This window comes from Mustela erminea, chromosome 4, assembly GCF_009829155.1.
Source record: "Mustela erminea isolate mMusErm1 chromosome 4, mMusErm1.Pri, whole genome shotgun sequence".
NCBI lineage: Eukaryota > Metazoa > Chordata > Mammalia > Carnivora > Mustelidae > Mustela > Mustela erminea.
The window spans coordinates 119,259,087-119,279,595 of NC_045617.1; the positions used below are offsets into that span (position 1 = coordinate 119,259,087).

The window sequence follows — 20,509 nt, forward strand, 5'->3', positions numbered from 1 at the left end:
TCCAGGAGATGGCCTCATAGGGAGAAAAGGTGAAGCCCTTGCTCTGCAAAAAACAAATACTTGGCAGAGTAGATCCATAGTTTCCATTTTTACAGATATGGGCCATCGCTAATAAAACCTTTATTTAAAGAAAAAAAACAACAACAAAAAACTGTTCTTTATTTGATAGACCCAGGTCACACAGAGCCCCTCCCCCCCAACAAAGCATCCCTCAGCCGTCCCACCCCACCCCGAAACACACATGTAGGATCTGGATCTGTCTTCATTTCCTGTTGGCCTGGGCCGTACCAATAACACACTGGTTCACCTGCGGGCAGAGGGTTTAGACAGGATAAAAACGTTTTCTGAATAACCAAAATAACGGTTTTCTCCAAGATTGTCTCCCACTCCCAATATTGGGGCTGCCCTCAGAAAATACTGAAACAAGGGCTCTAAAGGCAGGTTCAGGCTGGTCTCAGGTAAGGTTAGGTCTATGCCCACTAACCACACCAGGTCTGGAGGAGGTGAAGAGGCCTGCAGGAGGTGAAGAGGCCTGCTTGAGAAGGGATAGAAGTCACACACAGGAGCAGAGAGAGATGGAGTATCCATTTTCAGAATACCGTAGCCCAGAGACCCCAGGCTCTCCCACCACTTACCGGTGAATAAGTTAGACAAAACATGAATAACACTCATTTAAGAACTAAGTCTCCTTGGAATATAAATGATCCCAAGTCTAGGCAGGATATGTACAAGATCAATCTAGAAAAAAGAGTACTGGGGAATGAATACCCAACTTTTGTAGCAACATGGACGGGACTGGAAGAGATTATGCTGAGTGAAATAAATCAAGCAGAGAGAGTCAATTATATGGTTTCACTTATTTGTGGAGCATAACAAATAGCATGGAGGACAAGGGGAGATGGAGAGGAGAAGGGAGTTGAGGGAAATTGGAAGGGGAAGTGAGCCATGAGAGACTATAGACTCTGAAAAACAGGGACGCCTGGGTGGCTCAGTTGGTTAAGCAGCTGCCTTCGGCTCAGGTCACGATCCCAGCATCCTGGGATCGAGTCCCACATCGGGCTCCTTGCTCAGCAGGGAGCCTGCTTCTCCCCCTGCCTCTGCCTGCCATTCTGTCTGCCTGTGCTTGCTCTCTCCCCCTCTCTCTCTCTGATAAATAAATAAAAAATCTTAAAAAAAAAAAAAAAAAGACTCTGAAAAACAATCAGGGTTTTGAAGGGGCGGGGGGTGGGAGGTTGGGGGAACTAGGTGGTGGGTATTAGAGAGGGCACGGATTGCATGGAGTACTGGGTGTGGTGCAAAAACAATGAATACTGTTACGCTGAAAAGAAATTTAAAAAAAAAAAAAAAAAAAGACTACTGAGTCCTGTCTAAAGGACACAGGAGCCAACCAAAAAGAGCTCCCACTGGCCAAAGATGGGGCAATTTGAGCATCAGAAAGAATAATGACTACAAAGGATATATATCAAATCCATAACATCTGTAAAGTAACACCCCCCAGATAAAAACTCACTTGGTCACCTTGGGAAGCTGCCAAGATACCAACTTCTAAGACTGAAAATTGATAAACAATCTAGTATTTACCTTGCCTTTCCTATACAGACTGGATTTCAGAGTAACCAAATACACGGCAAGGGAAAGTTCTTTATAAAAGAGACAAGACTAATAAATGTAAAGTTAGAGAAAATTAAGCTCCCTAATGAAATAATACATGTAGGTGTGATCATTGTTCTATAAAATCACTAAGTGAAATCACTAACTCAATAGGGAGTTTTCAAATGGTAACAAGCTGGTAACACCCAAATCCCGTGATTTGATTTTTATTTCATTAAATGTAAAACAATTGGATATTAGGTGCCTCCTGATGCAATAGAAAGTATACGGTACTAAGTTTTCTTCTCAAGAAATATAAGCCTGATTCTAATCTGATCAAGCCCCTAAATCGACTAGATAACAAAAAGTTTGGAAGAAGGAGGAAGCAACCAGCCAAAATCCAGAATATGGTATATTCTACAGGATAAATGACCCTATTTCTTCAACAAATAAATACCATAAAAGAGGTGAGATTATTACGGATTAAAAGAAATGTAAGAGACATTTCGACAAGATGAATGGGTGCCCCTTGCTTTGAGCCGGATTGGGACAAGCCTAATATATTCAAGACATTTCTGAGACAATCAGGAGAAATTTAATAACGCAATAACTTTAGGATACTAAAGAGTTTATGCTGTTGGCTGTTAATGATGTGGATATAATTGAACTTGCAAGATAGCCAGGGGAATCCTGATGAAAACAGAAGCCCAGGGCAAGGTACCAAGGGAACAGACTACTTCCTTGGCAGCAACAGATGCTCACTGCGGGGAAGTGCAGGTACAGCAGAAGGGCACACCTGACCAGAGATGCTGAATAAAGCCAGAACCCACCAAAGGGCTATACCCTCAAGAAAGGAGTAGTCAGAGGGAAAAATTATCCTCCAGAGACAGAGAGTAAAGAAACTGTAGTGGCAGAAGCATTAGTCTCCTAGAGAATTCAGGGCATACCTTCCCTCCACTTAATGTTTAAGTGGGTTTTAGAGCCTGACTTCATACTACTTGGAATGCTCTGAAAAACATCTAAGTCTCTCTCTTTCTCTCTTTTTTAAGATTTTATTTATTTATTTGACAGCGAGAGAGAGAAAGCACAAGTAGAGGGAGAGGCAAGCACAGCTGATGGAGAGGGAGAAGTAGACTCCCCGAGGAACAGGGAGCCCAGTGCAGGGTTCAATCCCAGGACCCTGGGATCATGACCCGAGCCAAAGGCAGACACTTAAGCAACTGAGCCACCCATGTGCCCCTCTCTCTTTTTTTGAGAGAGAGACTGTGTGCATGCACAGGGCAGGGGGGCAGAGGGAGAGGGACAGAATCTTAAGTGGGCTCCATGCAACATGGGGCTTGACCTCACAACACTGAGATCATGACCTGAATTGAAATTGAGAGATGGACACTGAACTGACTGAGCCACCCAGGAACCTGCAACTAAGTCTCTTCTGATCCAGCGATCCCACTGCTAAGAAGCTTTCCTACTTAGATGGAACTACACAAATACAAAATGACGTGTATGGACAAGGTTAGTTAACTTGGTCTTGTTTATAATAGAAAAAAGGGTGGAAACAATCCAAGTGTCCAGTAGAGGGAACTGGTGGATAAACTTTGGTGCAGCCACAGAGTGCAGTCCCAGGTTGACATAAAAATAATGGACGATCTCTGTGTGCTGGTGGGGAGTAATCTCAGGGCTGTCTTGTTAAGCAGAACATAGTACAGAACAACATACATATATGAAAAGAGAGAGAGACGGCTTCCGTATAAGGAGGAGGGAATAAGCACATGCATATTGTTTCTATTTGCAAGAAGAAACACCGAAAAAAAAGTAAAATGTTAAATGTTAAAAACGACTACCTCTACCAGGACTGGTGGGGGGAATGGGATGCACAGGGGTAGTGGTAAAACTTCATTTTTGACCTCTTTAACTACCTATTTTTAAAAATTAAAAAACCTCAAGACCCAATAGCTAAAAATGGATCCAGAGAGGTGGCGCCCCAGATGCCTGGCAATCCTTTCCAGATGAATGTGCCCTTGGCCTGAAGGGCTGAATGGGCTCCTAAAGGGTCAGAATGAAGACATCTACAACCACCCAGGTGTCCTAACGGTGCCTGGGCTTGGTGGTAACTGCACCTTGGAGGCAAAGCGTAGGGAGTTGAGGGACTCAGAGACGTTCTCTTCTAGGGGGGAAATGTTCACGAACATGAGCCTGTGGAGAGAGGAGAGGGGGCCAAACCCCAGCATCAGTGGCTGGGTGGACACTGTTGCCTCTTTCCCGCCCCTGACCCCAGCCTCGCAGTCTCCACCCAACTGCTCTGTCTGTCCCTTTCACTCACATCTTAGCACTGCCACCCAGAGAGTTCTGCAGCAGGTAGGTGAGCTTGCTGTTCCGGTAAGGAACGTGGGACTCCTAGAGGGTTGAGGGAGACAGGTGATTAGGATAGGACAGGGTTAGGCATGAGCAGTCTCAATTTACCCCAGGTCCTACCGGCCCCCCATCCCCATTCCCACCTTGTTACTCAAGGCCATGATGACCAGCCCCAGGGTGGATAGGCTGCTGTTAATGGCTTGTGTTTCCCGAAGGCGTTCCCGTTCCCCAGGGCCAAGGGCTAAGCCAGGGTCTAACCGCTCACTCCCAGCCAGGTCCACAAGGCTGAGGGGAGCCGCACACTGCAGGCCTCGTCCAGCATGCTCCCCAGAGATCTGTAGCTGGAACACACTGTGACTACGTGATGATCGCTCGTTTTGGGACGTGCGGGCCACTGCCCGGTTCTGGCGGGCCAGCTGGAGCAGGGCCTCCACCTGGGGATGGGAGCAGCAAGGGGCAAAAGCAAGCAGGGGGTCAGCATACAGCTATGTTGGTAGCAATGAACCAGAGTCAGCGCCTGCCCTCTTGAAGATTTCTTTCTAGCCAGTGAAGAGACAGAATGACGCAGTATAACGTACCGCTATGGCTAAGAGTACTGAGGAGGGAGACAGAACAGTAAGGAGTGTGAAGGTAAGGTGAGGGTTGCAATTTTCGACAGGATGGCCAGGGACAGCTTCAGTGCCTTAAACTCTGAAGGCAGTGAGGGGGGCAAGCCATTGGAGGAGAGGAACATTCAGGCAAAGGCCCCAACAGGAGACTGTTGATGAGATGGCTGGGGAACAGCCAGGAGGCCAGCATGGCTAGAGTGAGCTGAGCAAGAGTAGCAGCAGGAAATGGGACCTGAGAGGCAGCTGGCAGGGGCCAGGAAGCCCTCGGCAGGTGCGTCACTCCACCCCCTTGTTCCCTAAGGCAGACAGATCGACCTTACAGCCCACTGGCCAGAACTGATGTGTCGACCCACCTACAAGACCTACTCTTCCCCCACCCTTCCACTCTCTCCTGTCCCCTCCCCATTCCACCTGCATCCTGGGCCACCCTGAACACACCTCCCCACTTCTCCAGTCCCAGTGCCCTTTGGGGCTTACCTCTTTCTCACAGGAGACAGGAACATATCGGGCATTGGTGACAGTAAGTTCCTCACTCCCTGGCCCTGCCCGGCGAATCTCACACTCACTGCCCTGGCCCTTCCGGGTCCCCGTGGCCAGCAGGTCTCGGACAGTCTCATTGTAGATCTCTACGTAGCTTGCCACAAAGCTGTAGGTCCAGCCCTGGCCGCCCAGCTCCTGGGCCACGGAGAAAAGGTGCCGCAGGGCCCGAGGGATCAGGCCCTCCACCTGGGGGTCTCCCCCAGGCCCGCCCTCCATGGTGAAGGTCTTGCCACTGCCTGTCTGGCCGTAGGCAAAGATGCATACTGGGTAGCCATCCAGGGCTGACTGGACAAGCATGGCGATCTCCTCAAACACTTGGTCCTGCCCGCTCCCGGGTGGAAAAACCCGGTCAAAGGAGAAGTCGTGGCGGGTGGTGGGGGCTGGCGTCCCACTCAGGGTCCCACGACGCTCGTCAGACCGGGAGACGCTGAGGCGGGTTGGAGGATCCGAGGACCCACCGGGGCCAGAGGGAAACAGGAGGAAGCCCGGGGATGGGGTGGGCTCCCCCGGAAGGACAGGGCGCACCCGGCAGAACACACGGATATTGCCTTTGAGTTCCTGCAGCTGGTTGTGCAGTCGCCGGCGCTCCATCTCTAGCCCATGGAGACGTTCTCCTTGTGCCACCAGTAAGGTCGCCTGGGTGGCAGCCTCCTGTCGCAGAGATGCCACCTCCGCTTGGCTGCCCGACAGAGCCATTTCCGACGCCTGCAGCCTCCTCTGTCCAGAACGGAATGGACACAGAGGGTGAGACATAGCGAAGCATAAGGATAAGTAATGATGAGGCGGGGGGTGGAGCCAGGGTGGTCCCTGTCCCCAAGGACTTCACAGTCTGCTAGGGAAAGAGGTAAGAAAAGTAGGAATCATGGTACCAGATTAGGGAGTGTTACGGGATCCCCAAAAGGGTCACAGTGACGATGGTAGTTAAGCTGATGCCTAAGAGTATCAGAATAAACCAAAGAAAAGACAGAGAACAGGAAGAATTTTCCACAAAGAGGGACGTGCACTCGCACATCCTGAAGAGAAGATTGAATCATTTGAGAAACTGCAAGTAATTCCATCTATTTGGTGTTCACCAAGTAGGCAAACAGACATGAGAAGAGGAAGAGAAAACACTGTGGGGGTTTCTGATCAGCAAACAAAGAGACAGAGGAGGAGATGAAGGACTAGGGGAGACACAGATGGGGAGGGGGCTTGCTATGAAAACAGTCAGGGTAGGGAGAAGTGGGGCTGAAGGCAAAATATAGTCAGAGAAGTGGGCAGGGGTGGACAAGGACAGAGGAATACTGCTGGAAAGAGGTGGCCAGGGACTCCAAGCCCAAAGTGACTTCAGGGTAACCCAGAAAGGAGAGTTGGCGTTTGGTGAGAAGGTGGCCCTTACCTCCTGCTCCTCCAGCCGGGCAGCCAGTCCCCTTCGCTCCTCCTGTAATCCCACTTGTTCTTTCTGGAGCTCTTGCACCAAGCCCTGCTGTGTGCCCAGCTGCTCTTCCAGCTCCAGGACACGGGCCCTGAGGTTCCCCAGCTCCTGCTGGCCCTGCTCAGCCTGGGCTTGCACCCTGGCCAACTCCCCTTCCAGTGTCCTGCACTCTGCCCCCAGGACCCTGGCCTGTTGCTGGGCCTCCTTGAGCTGGTCCTGCAGTTGCTGGTTCTCCTGGTTCAGTGTCTGAGTCCTCTCCCGGCAGCACTTCAGCTCGGCATTTAGGTCACATAACTGACCCTTTAAGTCCCAGGCTGGACGTTTGGTGGGTTTCTTCCCTCCCAGCGTGGGAGGGGCAGCTGCTAAGATGGGCACAGAAAGGAAAAAGGTCAGGGAGGCCGTGGCTTTCCATCTCTCCTCCCTCCCAGCCTTTAAGGCCTCCACACCTGCTGCAACACCTTCTTTGCCCTCCAGACAGGTAAGGACCCAAATGAATTTTTTTGGGTGCTCACCACCTCCTCTCTTCCCTATCCCAGCTTCTCACCCAGTGGTTATGCTTAGCACCTACCTCCAGGCTTCTGGGCAGGAACGGCAGGGTCTGGTTTCTGTTTCTTCAACACTAGAGAATCGGGGAGTTAACTTAAGGAATCACAGCACACTGTCCTTCTCCTTCCATATCCTCCCTTTACATATACCCAGATCTCCCTCAGCCCCAGCTCTGAAGAACTATTACCTGTGCCTATAGCTGTGGAACAGCGGGGTCCTGTCTTCTTGGGAACTTTGGGGAGCTATTGGGAAATGGGAGAGGACAAAGTAGACAATCAGTCTCAGGGGGACATGAACTCTGGCTGGGCCAGGTGCAGAGAATGTTGCTTTTTTTCGGGAGGATTAGAAATAAGATAACTTCCCTCTTCCCTGAAGACTGGCCAGCTTCTGAAGATATCTTTCCCAGGGCAGATATTACTCGAGGACACGGAGAAAGGGGCAACCTGAGTGGCTCAGTCAGTTAAGCATCTGCCTTCAGCTCAGGTCATATTCCCAGGGTCCTAGGCTCCAGCCCCACATGGAGCTCTACATCGGGCTACCAGCTCAGAGGGAAACCTGCTTCTCTCTCTCCCTTTGCCCTTCCGGCCCCCCACTGCTGCTCACTCTTCTCTCACTCACACTCTCTGTCTCTCTCTCTCAAATACATAAACAAAAATCTTAAAAAAAAAAAAAAAAAAAGGACACCAAGATAAGCAAAAAGAGCAGGGGGCAGAGCCATGTGTCAAGTGCATTACCATTATATATATTAAAAAAATATTGGAGAACATGTCCAGATTTGCTTGAACGCCCACACAACGCCCTGGAAGGGATAGAACATTCCGCAGAATGCTCCTGGGGAGGGGAACTGAGTGGCTGGGGGACAAGGGTAGGAGGGAGACTTTCCACTGTGTAATGACTGTACTTTTGAATTTGGAGGTAGGGGGTGTTGCAGAAGGAGAGGGAGAGAGAATCCCAAGGAGGCTCCACACCATAGTAAAGCCTGATTTGGGGTTCCATCTCATGATCCTAAGATCATGACTTGAGGCAAAATCAAGAGTCAGATGCTTAACCCACTGAGCTACCCAGGTACGCCTTGTGTCTTTGGAATTTTGAAACAAGTGAGACCTATGACCTATTCAAAATAAGCTAAAATTGGAAGACAAGAAATAAGAGATCTGAAGAGCACTGGACTTCTATGCCCTTGGTTTCTGCCAACTGCTAGAACCCACCTGTGGTCTGGTTTTGTGTCTGTGGCCTCACAGTGAGGGCTGGTGGTCTGGGGTGTGACGTGGCGATTTTGGTCACTGTGTCCAGTCCTCGTGTCCTTTTCTGGAGACAGACAAGAATGGGGTCCATTTACTCTCCCTGATTGGGTTAGACACACACACACACAAAGCTTTTCCACACCCAGCTCACCTTCTCTGGCTCCAAGGCATCCTCCATCCGGTCAGGTCCCCTCTTAAACCTGGTTCCCGGGAGAGGCAGGCGAGAAGGAGCCTTGACCAGGGGCCTCTTCAGCTCTACGTTCCCCCTCACTTCCAACAAGGGGGACCTCTGCTGAGAAAAGAGAGACTCTTCAGACACACCCTAGAGTCCAAATGTCCCAAGAACTCCCTTCTTTGGTCCCCTAGCCTAATTCTCAACCACCAACAAGCACTGACTAAGGACCTCTTGTGCACAAACCGAGGCCAACAGATCATGTGCCAGTGAAAAGGCACAGAGAGAAGCAGGACATAATGCAAAAGTGGGAGAAAGCTCTAAGGAAAAAGTTGGACAGATGCTGGACTTCAGCTAACTTTAAGGGTAGTACTTATTTTTTTAAAAAATATTTATTTGACAGAGAGTGCATGTACATGAGAGAGGGAGAGTGGCAGACAGAGGGAGTGGGGGAAGCAGGCTCCCCGCTGAGGAAGGAGCCTAATACCAGGCTCAATCCCAGAACCCTGGGATCATAACAAAGGCAGACACTTAACTGACTGAGCCACTCAGGCACCCCAAGTGTAGTACTTAAACAAGCACAGAGATGGGGTGCCTGGGTGGCTCAGTCATTGAATGTCTGCCTTTAGCTCGGGTCATGATCCCAGGGTCCTGGGATTGAGTCCCGCCTTGGGCCCCCAGCTCAGCAGGAAGCCTGCTTCTCCCTCTCCCACTCCCCCTGCTTGTGTTTCCTCTCTCGCTGTATCTGTCAAATAAATAAATAAAAACCTTAAATAAATACATAAACAAGCACAGAGAAATGGACACTTTTTTCATATGGCAAAACCTCAAACACACACATGATATGGCTGGGAAACCAACAGGCTCTTTCAGCTGCAATGGAGAATCATAACTAAGAGAGAGCGGATGACCCATAAGGCTAAAGACTAGATGGGAGGAGCAAGTAATATTTTACTTTTTTTTTTTTTTTAATTATTTTTAGAGAGGGAGAGAGAGAGAGTTTACACAGGTTCTACACCCAGCCCGAGCCCCATGTGGGGCTCAATCTCATGACCCTGAGATCATGACCTAAGCTGAAATCAAGAGTCTGATGCTCAACCGACTGAGCCACCCAGGCGCCTCAAGTGGGTAACATTTTAGAATTTGTTTTAAATGCTTCCTCTGGGGGCGCCTGGGTGGCTCAGTGGTTTGGGCTGCTGCCTACGGCTCGGGTCATGATCTCAGGGTCCTGGGATCGAGCCCCGCATCGGGCTCTCTGCTCCGCAGGAAGCCTGCTTCCCTCTCTCTCTCTCTGCCTGCCTCTATGCCTACTTGTGATTTCTGTCTGTCAAATAAATAAATAAAATCTTTAAAAAATAAATAAATAAATAAATAAAAATAAATGCTTCTCTGTATCAACTTAATCCATACAGCAGCCCACTGAGGAGGAGCTATTATTAGCCTCATTTTGCAGATGAGGGAAGGAAAGCACTGAGAGGTAGAATAGCTTGTCTAAGGTCATCAGTGAGTAAAAGGCAGAGCCACAGTTAGAATCCAGACAGTCTGGTTCTGGAGGCCATGTGTTTAACTGCTGGACTATATTGACCCATAGGACTTTGATGCCAGGCTAAGGGGGAGTTTAGGCTTTAGTCTCGTTTATGTGGAAAACCAGGTAACAGTTTTTGATCAGGCACAGGAAAAATATACAAAAGAGCCTACTTATAAAAAATAATGAGTTGTAAGTAAGTTGACTTACATAGAGAAGACTAAGGAGCAGCATGACCCAGTATGGAGATCACCAAAGTGGAGGTGTGTGTCGGGGGTGGGGGAGGACAGTGGAAAAGACAGACCCTCTCCTACACCTCAATTTGGTGCCTGGAGATTATGTCCATTTCATGGCTACTCCTGTCTAGGGTGAACAACCATTCTAGATTGCACAGAACTAACGGGTTTCTGAGGACACAGAACTTCTCAGTGCTAAAACCATCTCTGATCCCACCATCAGGACAGCACTATGTAGATTGTTCAACTTCTGATCTTCACTATAGTTAACTTTTAATTCCAAGGCCAGTGTCTGGCTTACTTCATTCATTCAATATTTACTTAGTGCCCTGTTATGTGCCAGAAAATGATCTGGGTTGGGGAGTAATAGATGTGATCCCTGCCTCCAAAATACTCATGAAAAAATGGGGAAGAGAAGCATTTAAAGAGATTATTAAAACTTTACTGACAGCTACCATAAAAAGTGCCCGAAGGAGGGGTTGAGCACGTAGTTCAGAGGGGAGAGTGACAGAAAATACTTCTAAAAGGTCTTTTAAGGCAAAACCTTGAAGATGAGAAAGAGTTAGCCAAGGAGCTTGGGCCAAGGAAGAGCATCCCAGGCAGAAAGCAAGGAGGGATGCATGCAAGGAACGTCAAGTTGTTCGGTTTAGCTGACACATGGAATATGCATGGGAAGTGGGGAGATGAAGGGAAGGGATTGTGGGAGTCAGCATGCCATGAAGAGTCTAGCGTTTACTGAAGGCAAGAGGGACCCTGATGATTTTTTCAGAATAGTAAGACTAGATTTATACCAAAATAGCAACATAAGGAATGAATGGAAGTAGATGAGGGGTATGACAGGCAGAAAGAATGTATCATTCCTTTCTTCCTTCATCCAACAAGGATTTGTTGCACTAAGATTTGTTGCAAGACTGCTCTGTACCAGACACTGTTCTAGAAGCTGGGGTGAGAGTAATGAACAAAATCCCTGCTCTCCCAGAAGTAAATTTATAGAGTATTCTTTCCAAACTAGAGTACCAGAAAATTAAGCTCTTCAAAAAATGATCCACTTTCTCAATTCTCCCAAAGATGTATACACCTCTTGCCATTCTAGAAGCTAAGAGAGAAGTTAATTCATTAGATATAAAAGATGCATAGAGCTTAATTTTCATGGAACTCAGCCGAAAGGGGCTGTTTTAGGAGCTTGAGGGCTAAGTAAAAATCCATTTGAGAGAGGGCTGGATTACTGGAAACCAAGTATTGATCTAACTAGGAGCTGGCCTGGTGAGGTGGTGAGGAGAGGTAGAGGGCAGGCAGTGAGGGAGATGGAGGAGTCCAGGCTGATTCCAATGATGCCTGCCACATTTCCAACAACCAAGAGAACAGGAGGAAGGGTTGGTTTTTCTTTTTTAAAAAAATTTATTTGGGGCTCCTAGTTGGCTCAGTCAGTTGAGCATCTGCCTTCGGCTGGGGTCACAATCCCGGAGTCTTGGGATCGAGCCCCACATTGGGCTCCTCCCTCCTCAACGGAAGCCTGCTTTTCTCTCTCTCCCTTTGCTGCTCTCTCCTACTTGTGTGCTGTCAAATAAGTAAATAAAATCTTTAAAAAAAAAATTACTGGAGAGACAGAGAGTGCACTTGAGTAGGGGGAGGGGCAGAGGAAGAAAATCTTCAAGCAGACTCCCCACTGAGTGCAGAGCCCTACATGGGGTTTGATCTTATGACCCATGAGATCATGACCTGAGCCGAAACGAAGAGTGGGTCATTTAATGGATCGAGCCACCTAGGCGCCCCTATTCTTGTTTCCTAATTAAACTTTTCATTTAAAACTCATTGCAGATTCACATGAAGTTGTAAGAAACAACATGAAGAGATTCCAGATACCATGAGATATACTCAAGAATGTTTACAGTGCATCCCTATAGAGAAAACTCTGGAACAATTTGATGCCCTGGTGTTTTAAATTTTAGTTTATTGGTTTATTGTCTTTCCTTACATTAGATTGTGAGCATAAGAACATATCTGTTTTGTTCACAACTATATAACTAGTATAATGTCTGCTATATGGCATGACTCAATATGTTTTTAAAGAAATGAAACTAGAGTCCACCAGTGGGGGAACACTTAAACTGTGATATAGTCAGACCACAGGCTTCTATGCAAATAAAAAGGGAGGGGGGAAAAAAAGGAGGTGACATTATTTTTCCTGCTGCCTGCAGAAATATGCACCAAGAATAGAGTTATTTATGACACATTTCCCATCTCCCCACAGAATGGCAGCTTCTCATAGAATGGCATCTAGAGAGATAGATAACAGGGATTAGTCTTGTTTATGGTTGCATCCCAAGTATCTACAACTGTGCCTGGCACACAGTAGGTGCTCAGTAAACATGAGAAGGCTTCCATTATTTTACATGTTACAATCATACTGCTCTGCTCTTCAGCTGTCAGAATACAAAGAACATCTCTTCAGGTTGAAACTTGTTTTGGGTAAATCTGAGAGTAAATAATAAACAGAGAATCCAGACAGGAGCCTTTTTCTGGCACCAAAAGTCAATACACTCTCGCTGTCACACATCTCTCTCCACTGGGGAGGGGAGGCTGCAGATGGTTGTGGGGCGCAGTAGGTCGCTGATAAGAGAAGAAACTAAGTCAAACCAGTCTCAGGGGGCAGAGATCTCTGTAAAACCTGGAGAAGGAGAGAGAATGAGGAGTCCTTCCGTTCAGATTATCCCAATCCCTCTATCCCTTCCAGCACTCCAAAGCGACAGCAAGGAGAGGGGACTGGAAAGATCCTCAGCGGGGATTTGGCCTCAGGTACCATTTCCCCAGCGGCAGACGGAATCTCAGATCTCTCCCTTCTCAATCACACACTGCAATCGTGGGTAGGAACCGAGAAGTAGGTAGGAGCCAGGCAGGCCTGAGAATCCGAAATGGGAAATCCTAGAGACATGAAAGTGTGGAAGGGTGTATGGGGCTCCCTGAAATGAGGGGAGGACAGGCTGTCATGCATTCCTACTTCCTGGGGCTGCTTCCCGCCCTCTCCGTCCGTCCTATCCACTGTGCGGGGACGCACGGACTTTCGCCCTCCAAACAGGCAGGACCAAGCCGGGCCGGGAGCCGAGGAGGCTCGTCAGCATCGCGGGCAGGAGACCCAACGCGGCTTCTACTCACCTGTGGCTCCATGTCCAGTTCCGTGCCACACGCTCCAGGAGAGCACAATGGAAGAGGACACGGCGCCGGGGCTCCTGGCACCCGTGTTCTCTCACCTGCTCGCGACACAAAGCACGCGCGCTCCGGACTCCGGGGGCTATCCCGATGCCACACCCGCCACTTTTGAATTCCAACCGCCGCCACCCTTCTCACCTCCCTCCGCACGCAAGGGCCAATCGTCGCCGTCGCCACAGCCGAGGGCCAATCGCAGCGCCCTCCGCCTCCCGAGGCCACACCCGCCCAGGCGGGCTCCTTCTCCTTCCTGCTTCGCGGGCGTCGGGGCGACAAGCTGGTTAGTCACACTTCCGGCTCCGCTTCCACCTCCATCACCCTCCCCTCTTGTAGCAGTAGTCGCGCTGCACTTCCGCTCGGCTCCGAGCTGCCGCGCCTTGCGTCAAAAAAGTGCCTGGAACGCGCCGCACGAACGTAGCTGGTGTGGGGGCCGGAGCGCTAGAGGAAAGGAATCACGCGTGCGCAAACGGGGACGCGGTTCGGGGGCGGGACGCGACGAGCCCCGCCTAGCGACTGCATCCGGGAGCGCGCTTGTTACTCTCCACTGGTTCGTCGTGATTGCGGTTGGTGGTGCGGAGCGTTTCCGCGGGTTTAAACTCCTGGGAAAGCTCCCAGAAAGCGAGAGCAGGAGCCCTCCCGCGAATGTGAGAGTGGCCGCAGCTGCTCCTTCCCCAGTCATTTTGGCATTTTTTTTTTCACCAAACTTAGGGAGCTTAGTTACAGCCTGGTGCTCCTGGAAGCCCGGCAGTTGGGATTCGAGGCTCAGAGGAGTTTTCTCCGCAGTCCCCCCTCATCACCCTACCTACTAGGTACCTGGGCTCTGATACTGGTGCTGGGGAGCTGACTTCGGGCCTTCGGAGCCTCGAACCCACCGATGGCATACGGCTTATATTTATGGAATATTTGATGTTTTTCAGGCTGTGTGCACGTGCATTATCTCTTAATAACTGCTAAATTCACTGAGCTCTTACTATGTGTCGAGAGTTCTGCATCTTTATTTCTGCAGGCTGGACGAAGGAGGAAGGATTAGAAAGGTTTAGAAAGTAACAAGCACAAGGTCACACTGCTGCCTGGGAGTGGATCTAGGTTCCATTAGCTTCAGAATCCAAGCTGTAGGTTACCTCACACTACCTCTGACAATCTTAGTGTCAAAGACACCAAACCCTTACCTGTGAGTAATTTGCAGGGAGGTTCTACTGCATTTGGTCATCGGAGTTTCCAACCAACCTGCAGATGAGATGGGATTTTATGGATGAGACTAAAAGGCAGGGGGGAATCTGTCTTGGTGCATTTTTGGAGATTGACAGAACTGGAATTTAAGCCACATATCTTCTACTCCAGTGCTTGGATTGAAACCTGCTTGTGGAAGGAGCAGACTGTGGGGAGACACAGTGTCTGAGAACCAGGTGGTCATCCCCCAACCTTTGATAGATTGGGAAACCTACAAAAAGTTGGAGCTTGAAAATAAGAGAGAGAGAGAGAGAAGAGGATGTGAGGGAGGAAACAAGAAGGACCAACAACTGGGATGGGCGAAGAGGGAGAACTGAGAAGAAATACAGCAAAAGGACATTTCTCAGAGTTATAATGAAATATTAGGACTAGGAGAAATATGGACCCATTAGTACATTAAAGGGAAAACAGTTTACTCATGTCAATTGATGCATTAAAAACTACTCAAAATACTCAACATCTGCTGATGATAAAGAACATCTCATAAACTGATAAAGGACATCCTCAAAAATCCTACAGCACACATCATAATAATGGTGGAATGTTGAAAGCATTTCTCTTAATATGAGAAACAAGCCAAGACTGCTTGCTCTCAATAACCCTAGTCAATGCAAGGAGTTTAGCCAGCCCAACAAACAGCAGCAACAAATATATAAGCATTGGAAAACAAGAATATCAGTATTTGTGGATGATATAATTGTGTGGGTAGCAACCCGAAAAGAAAATCGAGATAAAGTTGGTAAGTGAATTTAGCAAGGTTGCTGAGTATAAAATCAAAATAGCAAAAAAATCAGTATACGAAATCTATTGCATTTCTAGCATCAGCAACCATCAGCAAGTGTAACTTTTAAAAAATATTTGCCATTTGGGGCGCCTGGGTGGCTCAGTGGGTTAAAGCCTCTGCCTTCAACTCAGGTGATGATCTCAGGGTCCTGGGATTTAGCCCCATATCTGGCTGGCTCTCTGCTCAGCAAGGAGCCTACTTCCTCCTCTCTCTCTCTCTGCCTGTCTCTCTGCCTACTTGTGATCTGTCTGTCAAATAGATAAAATCTTAAAAATATATATTTGCCATTTGAGGGGCACCTGGGTGGCTCAGTCAGTTAAGGGTGTGACTCTTGATTTCAGCTCAGGTCATGATCTCAGGGTTGTGAGGACTAGCCCTGCATTCAATGGGGAGTCTTTTTGAAAGCTCTCTCCCTCTCTGCCCCACTCCCCACACACATGCCTTCTTTCTCTATCAAACAAACAAATAAATATTTAAAAATAACTTGCCATTTGGTAGCATGAACATATATATATATGAAGTCAAGGTGTACACTTGATCTGTGCACTTTGTTATGTTGTGATAAACATTTTAATAAAAATATACCATTTGCCATAGCAACAAAAATATAAAGTACTTGAGAATAAATTTAACAATAGGTATGCAGGCCTTTATGGATAAAATGATAAGCTTTATTGAACGATATTGACAGAAATCTAAATTAATAGAAAGCCATACTATATCCTTACAGAGAAAGACTTGACACTGTAAACATGTCAGTTCTCTCCACCACCTTGGTGTTGGGCCAAAGGGGACAATGAGAGTTCTCCATGCCTAGTCCTGGTAGAGTCTCACCCATGTGCTCATGGCAGCAGCAGGCTGAGTGGGACCGCCCGCCCTTGGTGTTCCTTCACTCCTCAGATTTTCTCCTGCAAGCTGAAGAGGATTTTTTAGCTTGGAAATCACATTCCTGAAACCTTCATCCCTTCCTCCTCCTGCTTCTCTCTCTGGCTTGTCTGGCAGGTTCCTTCTTTCTTGCACAGCCCTTTGTAAACCTCTCCACAGACTTCAAGGTGTACAGTAAAGTTATCTGGATTTTCTGAAGATGTCCACCCTTTACCCCCCATCCTACGCCAGCAAATTCTCATGTTCACTCTCCTGGAAGGTGTATTACTTAGGCCTTAACCCTTGCAGGTATTCTGCCTCTGTTACTGTCGCCCACAGCATTGGTTGTCACTACCTTGATCCTCAGACCCCTTGGTCTCAGAGTAGGGTGACAACTGGACGATTCCGTGACTATGCACTGATTTGTACACTTTAAAGGTGAATTTCATTTCTTAAAGCTATTATGAAAAGCTTTAATCAGTCCTTCAGTTTTCAAGTACAATTCATTCAACATTTCTGAAGTGCCCACTCTTGGCATGTACTGTGCTAGGCTTTGATGACGACAAACATAATCTTTTTCTTCTCAGAGCTTCCAGTTTGGGAGTGAAGGGATAACAGACAATAAAATATTACTATATGGTAAAAGGAAGACAAGTGCTGTCAGGTCACCCTTCTCAGAAATGAGGACCTGAGGAGAGATTTCCAGAGGAAGAGCTCCTCTCGGCTATGAGCAGCGAGATAAGTAAGCGAGTGGAAAGAGCAGCTTCCATCCTGACGGAAGTGGAGATGTGACAGGCCAGGAACTGAGGTCCCAAAGGATAGGTCTAGTTCTGTGGGTCTGAGGGGACCCAGCCAGAGGTGGTTGATTACCCCTAACATTGTTCTCCCTTTATCCCAGGGTGTTATTTTGTAGTATATCCAAGGCATGGATAGCTACCAATCCTATGAGGGGAAACCCACTCATTTCCATGGGAAGTCATGGGGAAGAGTTGGTTTTGTGGCTTATTCTGGAGAGGAAGACCTCCAGTTTTTCCCCGAGAATTCCAGCACTGCGGTGACTGTATAGGAAAGGGTGCCGAGGAGCTCTCCAGGGGCCCTTACACACTCACCTCCCGAAAACACAGAGGAGGAGGAGCCCTATTCTAGATCACTTGCCCCAAATCGACAAATGATAATTACGGGTCTTTCTTCAGGCACCGAGATTTGAGTAGCCCATGGTAGAAGAATGTAACTATCATTAGGTCTGAGGTGCACTATCTGCCTTTTGTCCTCCAGGGAAAGAAGTATTTGGAGTGGGAGAAAAAAACCCATATTGTCTGGGTTGAGCAGGAAGTGAAGACCAGGCAATTCAAAGTGTGCCAGGGCAGGGGGAACATTTTTACATTTGAACCATACAAATACCTTACACAATAAGATAACGAAAAGAAAATAAGAAAAATGAAATATGTTTCCTTGTCAAATTGGTACCCCCAATACCTTAGTGCTAGGAACTTCTTTCCTAGAAGTTTAGGAAACTCAAAAGCATCAATGCCTCATAAAGTAACGTTCCAATTTAAGAATTTAAGGAAATAATCAGAAATGTGTACAAAAACTTAGAAAAGTAAAGTGCTGCAAACAACCAAAATTTCTACCAGTGGATGATTATTATTTTTTAAATTTTTAAAATTTAATTTTAGGGTGCCTGGGTGGCTCAGTGCGTTAAGCCTCTGCCTTCAGCTCAGGTCATGATCCCAGAGTCCTAGGATCAAGTCCCACATCTGGCTCTCTGCTCAGCAGGGAACCTGCTCCCTCATTGCCCACCCCCCCCCCCCCCGTCTCTCTGCCTACTTGTGATCTCTCTGTCAAATAAATAAAATCTTTATAAATAAATAAATTTTAATTTTATTTCATTTTTAAAGATTTTATTTATCAGAGAGGAAGAGAGAGAAAGAGCTCACACAAGGAGAGTGGCAGGCAGAGAGAGATGCGGGCTTCCTGCCGAGCAAGGAGCCCGATGTGACACTCGGTCCCAGGACCCTGGGATTATGACCTGAGCTGAAGTCAGACACTTAATCGACAGAGCCACCCAGGCATCCCCCCTTTTTTTTTTTTTAATTTTAAATATGCTCCATACCCAATGTGGGGCTTGAAGTCGCAAACCTGAGATCGAGAGTTGCATGCTCTACCGAGCCAGCCAGGCGTCCCTTCCTCAGGTGATGATTATTAAATAGAAGATGACAAAACTATATGACCTGATGCAAATTTAGTTTACATATAATTCTAATACCATGTATATATTACATACAGTACACGTATTGGGGCAGTGCATCTTCTGTGTCCTGTTACCAGTGATTCAGCCTGGAGCCCAAACTGACATAGCCCCGCCCTCAGGGAACTTAGAGCCAATTAAAGAGATGGACCCTTTTTTTTTTTTAAGATTTTATTTATTTATTTGACAGAGAGATCACAAGCAGGCAGAGAGGCAGTCGGGGGTGGGGGCGGGGAAGCAGGCTCCCCACTGAGCAGAGAGCCAGATGCAGGCTCTATCCCTGAGATCATGAAATCGGCAAGGTCCCAGGACCCTGAGATCATGACCTGAGCTGAGGGCAGAGACTTAACCCCCTGAGCCACCCAGGCGTCCCTAAAGAGATGGACCTTAAACACAGGGCCATATCATTAGAAGACTCCACAGTAACAGGCATAAAAATAAATTATAAGTTTTAAAAGACCGTAATTCAACTTTAGTTCAAATCAGTTACAAGTGACAGTGATGTCTAATGGAAAGTGTTACAAGAAGAGAACTTCAGTGACCTGAGATCTTTCAGTGTAGCTTGGGTACACGTACAAGCAAAGCTATAGGTATAGACAGTAGGAGTCAAGGTGGACTCCAGATTACAACAGACCAACATCTGGCCAAGGGGAAGAAGCTTTTTCAAAATCAGTTTTAGGTAGGCTCTGTCTCTAGCCAAAGAGTAACTGCTATTTCATTTTTTTTTTTTTTGTTTCCATTTCATTTTAAAAAGTGGGATAAATGTGGAATTTAAGAAACAAAACAGAGACTCATAGGGGAAGGGAGGGGAAAATAAAATAAGATGAAATCAGTGAGGGAGACAAACTGAGGAAACAAACAGAGTTGCTGGAGGAGCAGTGGATGAGGGCAATGGGGTAACTGGGGGATGGGCACTGGGTATTAAACACAACCGAGGGGTGCCTGGGTGGCTCAGTGGGTTAAAGCCTCTGCCTTTGGCTCAGGTCATGAGATCGAGCCCCGCATCAGGCTCTTTGCTTGACAAGAAGCCTGCTTCCTCCTCTCTCTCTGCCTGCCTCTCTGCCTACTTGTGATCTCTCTCTCTCTGTCAAATAAATAAATAAAATCTTTAAAAAACAAGTAAACACAACTGAATAACAACACTACTTCTGAAACTAATGATATATTGTATGTTAATTGAATTTAAATAAATTGAATTTAAATTAAATTGAATTAAATAGTAAATTAATAGTAAATAAAATAAATAAAATAAAATAAAATAGTAAATAAATAAATAAAAGTGAGATAAAATCAGGTAGCCTCTGTGATAGGCTGCTTTTACCTCCAGAAATTATAACCTAAAATTTAAGGCTTTTTTCATTATAGAAAATTGCATTTGTCAGACCATTTGTTATAGCAAATTGTGTTTGTTCACTTCAAATTAAAATTATATTTTGTTATATTTGCACATCAACCTTATATTGATAGCTCCGTCTGAGACCTTGCCGATTTCATTATAATCATATCTACATATTATCTTGCCAAGTTAAATTTCAAATCTACAGTTTCCCTCCTTGTGAGTTATTCAAGTTAAAAAAAAAAAAGGTATTATAGCACAGTTGCTTTCAAAAAACATATCACTGCAGGGCTCATGGGTGGAATGGGTTAAGCATCTGCCTTGGGCTCTGGTCATGATCCCAGGATCCTGAGATCGAGTCCCACATCAGACTCCCTGCTCAGTGGGCAGCCTGCTTCTCCCTCTCCCTGCTCTCTCACACTCACTCTCTCTCAAATAAATAAATTAAATTAAAAACACATCACTGCTTCTGGATTCTCCACAAAGGAGAGCATTTAGGATGCAAAGTACATGAAGAAGTCTATCCGCTGGTATATACACTACATTCAAAATTGTGTTTGGAGAAAAGAGGATGCGTAAGAAAAAGAGTAGGGAAAAATAATCAAAAAGCAAAACT

The 20,509-nt window shown here is 47.0% G+C and overlaps 1 protein-coding gene across 1 annotated transcript; it reads right to left on the reverse strand.

The window, feature by feature from the left end:
- Positions 1 to 2,937: 2,937 nt before the first annotated feature.
- On the reverse strand, positions 2,938 to 13,483 carry KIFC1 (kinesin family member C1). Its single transcript, XM_032340678.1, has 10 exons — positions 13,381 to 13,483; positions 8,446 to 8,586; positions 8,259 to 8,358; positions 7,238 to 7,291; positions 7,073 to 7,123; positions 6,469 to 6,866; positions 5,028 to 5,807; positions 4,086 to 4,376; positions 3,911 to 3,984; positions 2,938 to 3,783 (listed from the first exon to the last, which is right to left on the reverse strand). Exons 1-10 carry the CDS (start codon positions 13,390 to 13,392, stop codon positions 3,657 to 3,659), a joined length of 2,028 nt encoding a protein of 675 aa, XP_032196569.1. The 5' UTR covers positions 13,393 to 13,483; the 3' UTR covers positions 2,938 to 3,656.
- Between the last annotated feature and the right edge of the window lie 7,026 nt (positions 13,484 to 20,509).

Excerpts from the sequence above, each read along its gene's own strand:
- KIFC1 (XM_032340678.1), bottom strand. Across the intron at positions 6,867-7,072 it reads TCCTGCCCAGAAGCCTGGAG|CAGCTGCCCCTCCCACGCTG; the intron begins GTAGGTGCTAAG and ends TGCCCATCTTAG. Across the intron at positions 3,985-4,085 it reads TCATGGCCTTGAGTAACAAG|GAGTCCCACGTTCCTTACCG; the intron begins GTGGGAATGGGG and ends TCAACCCTCTAG.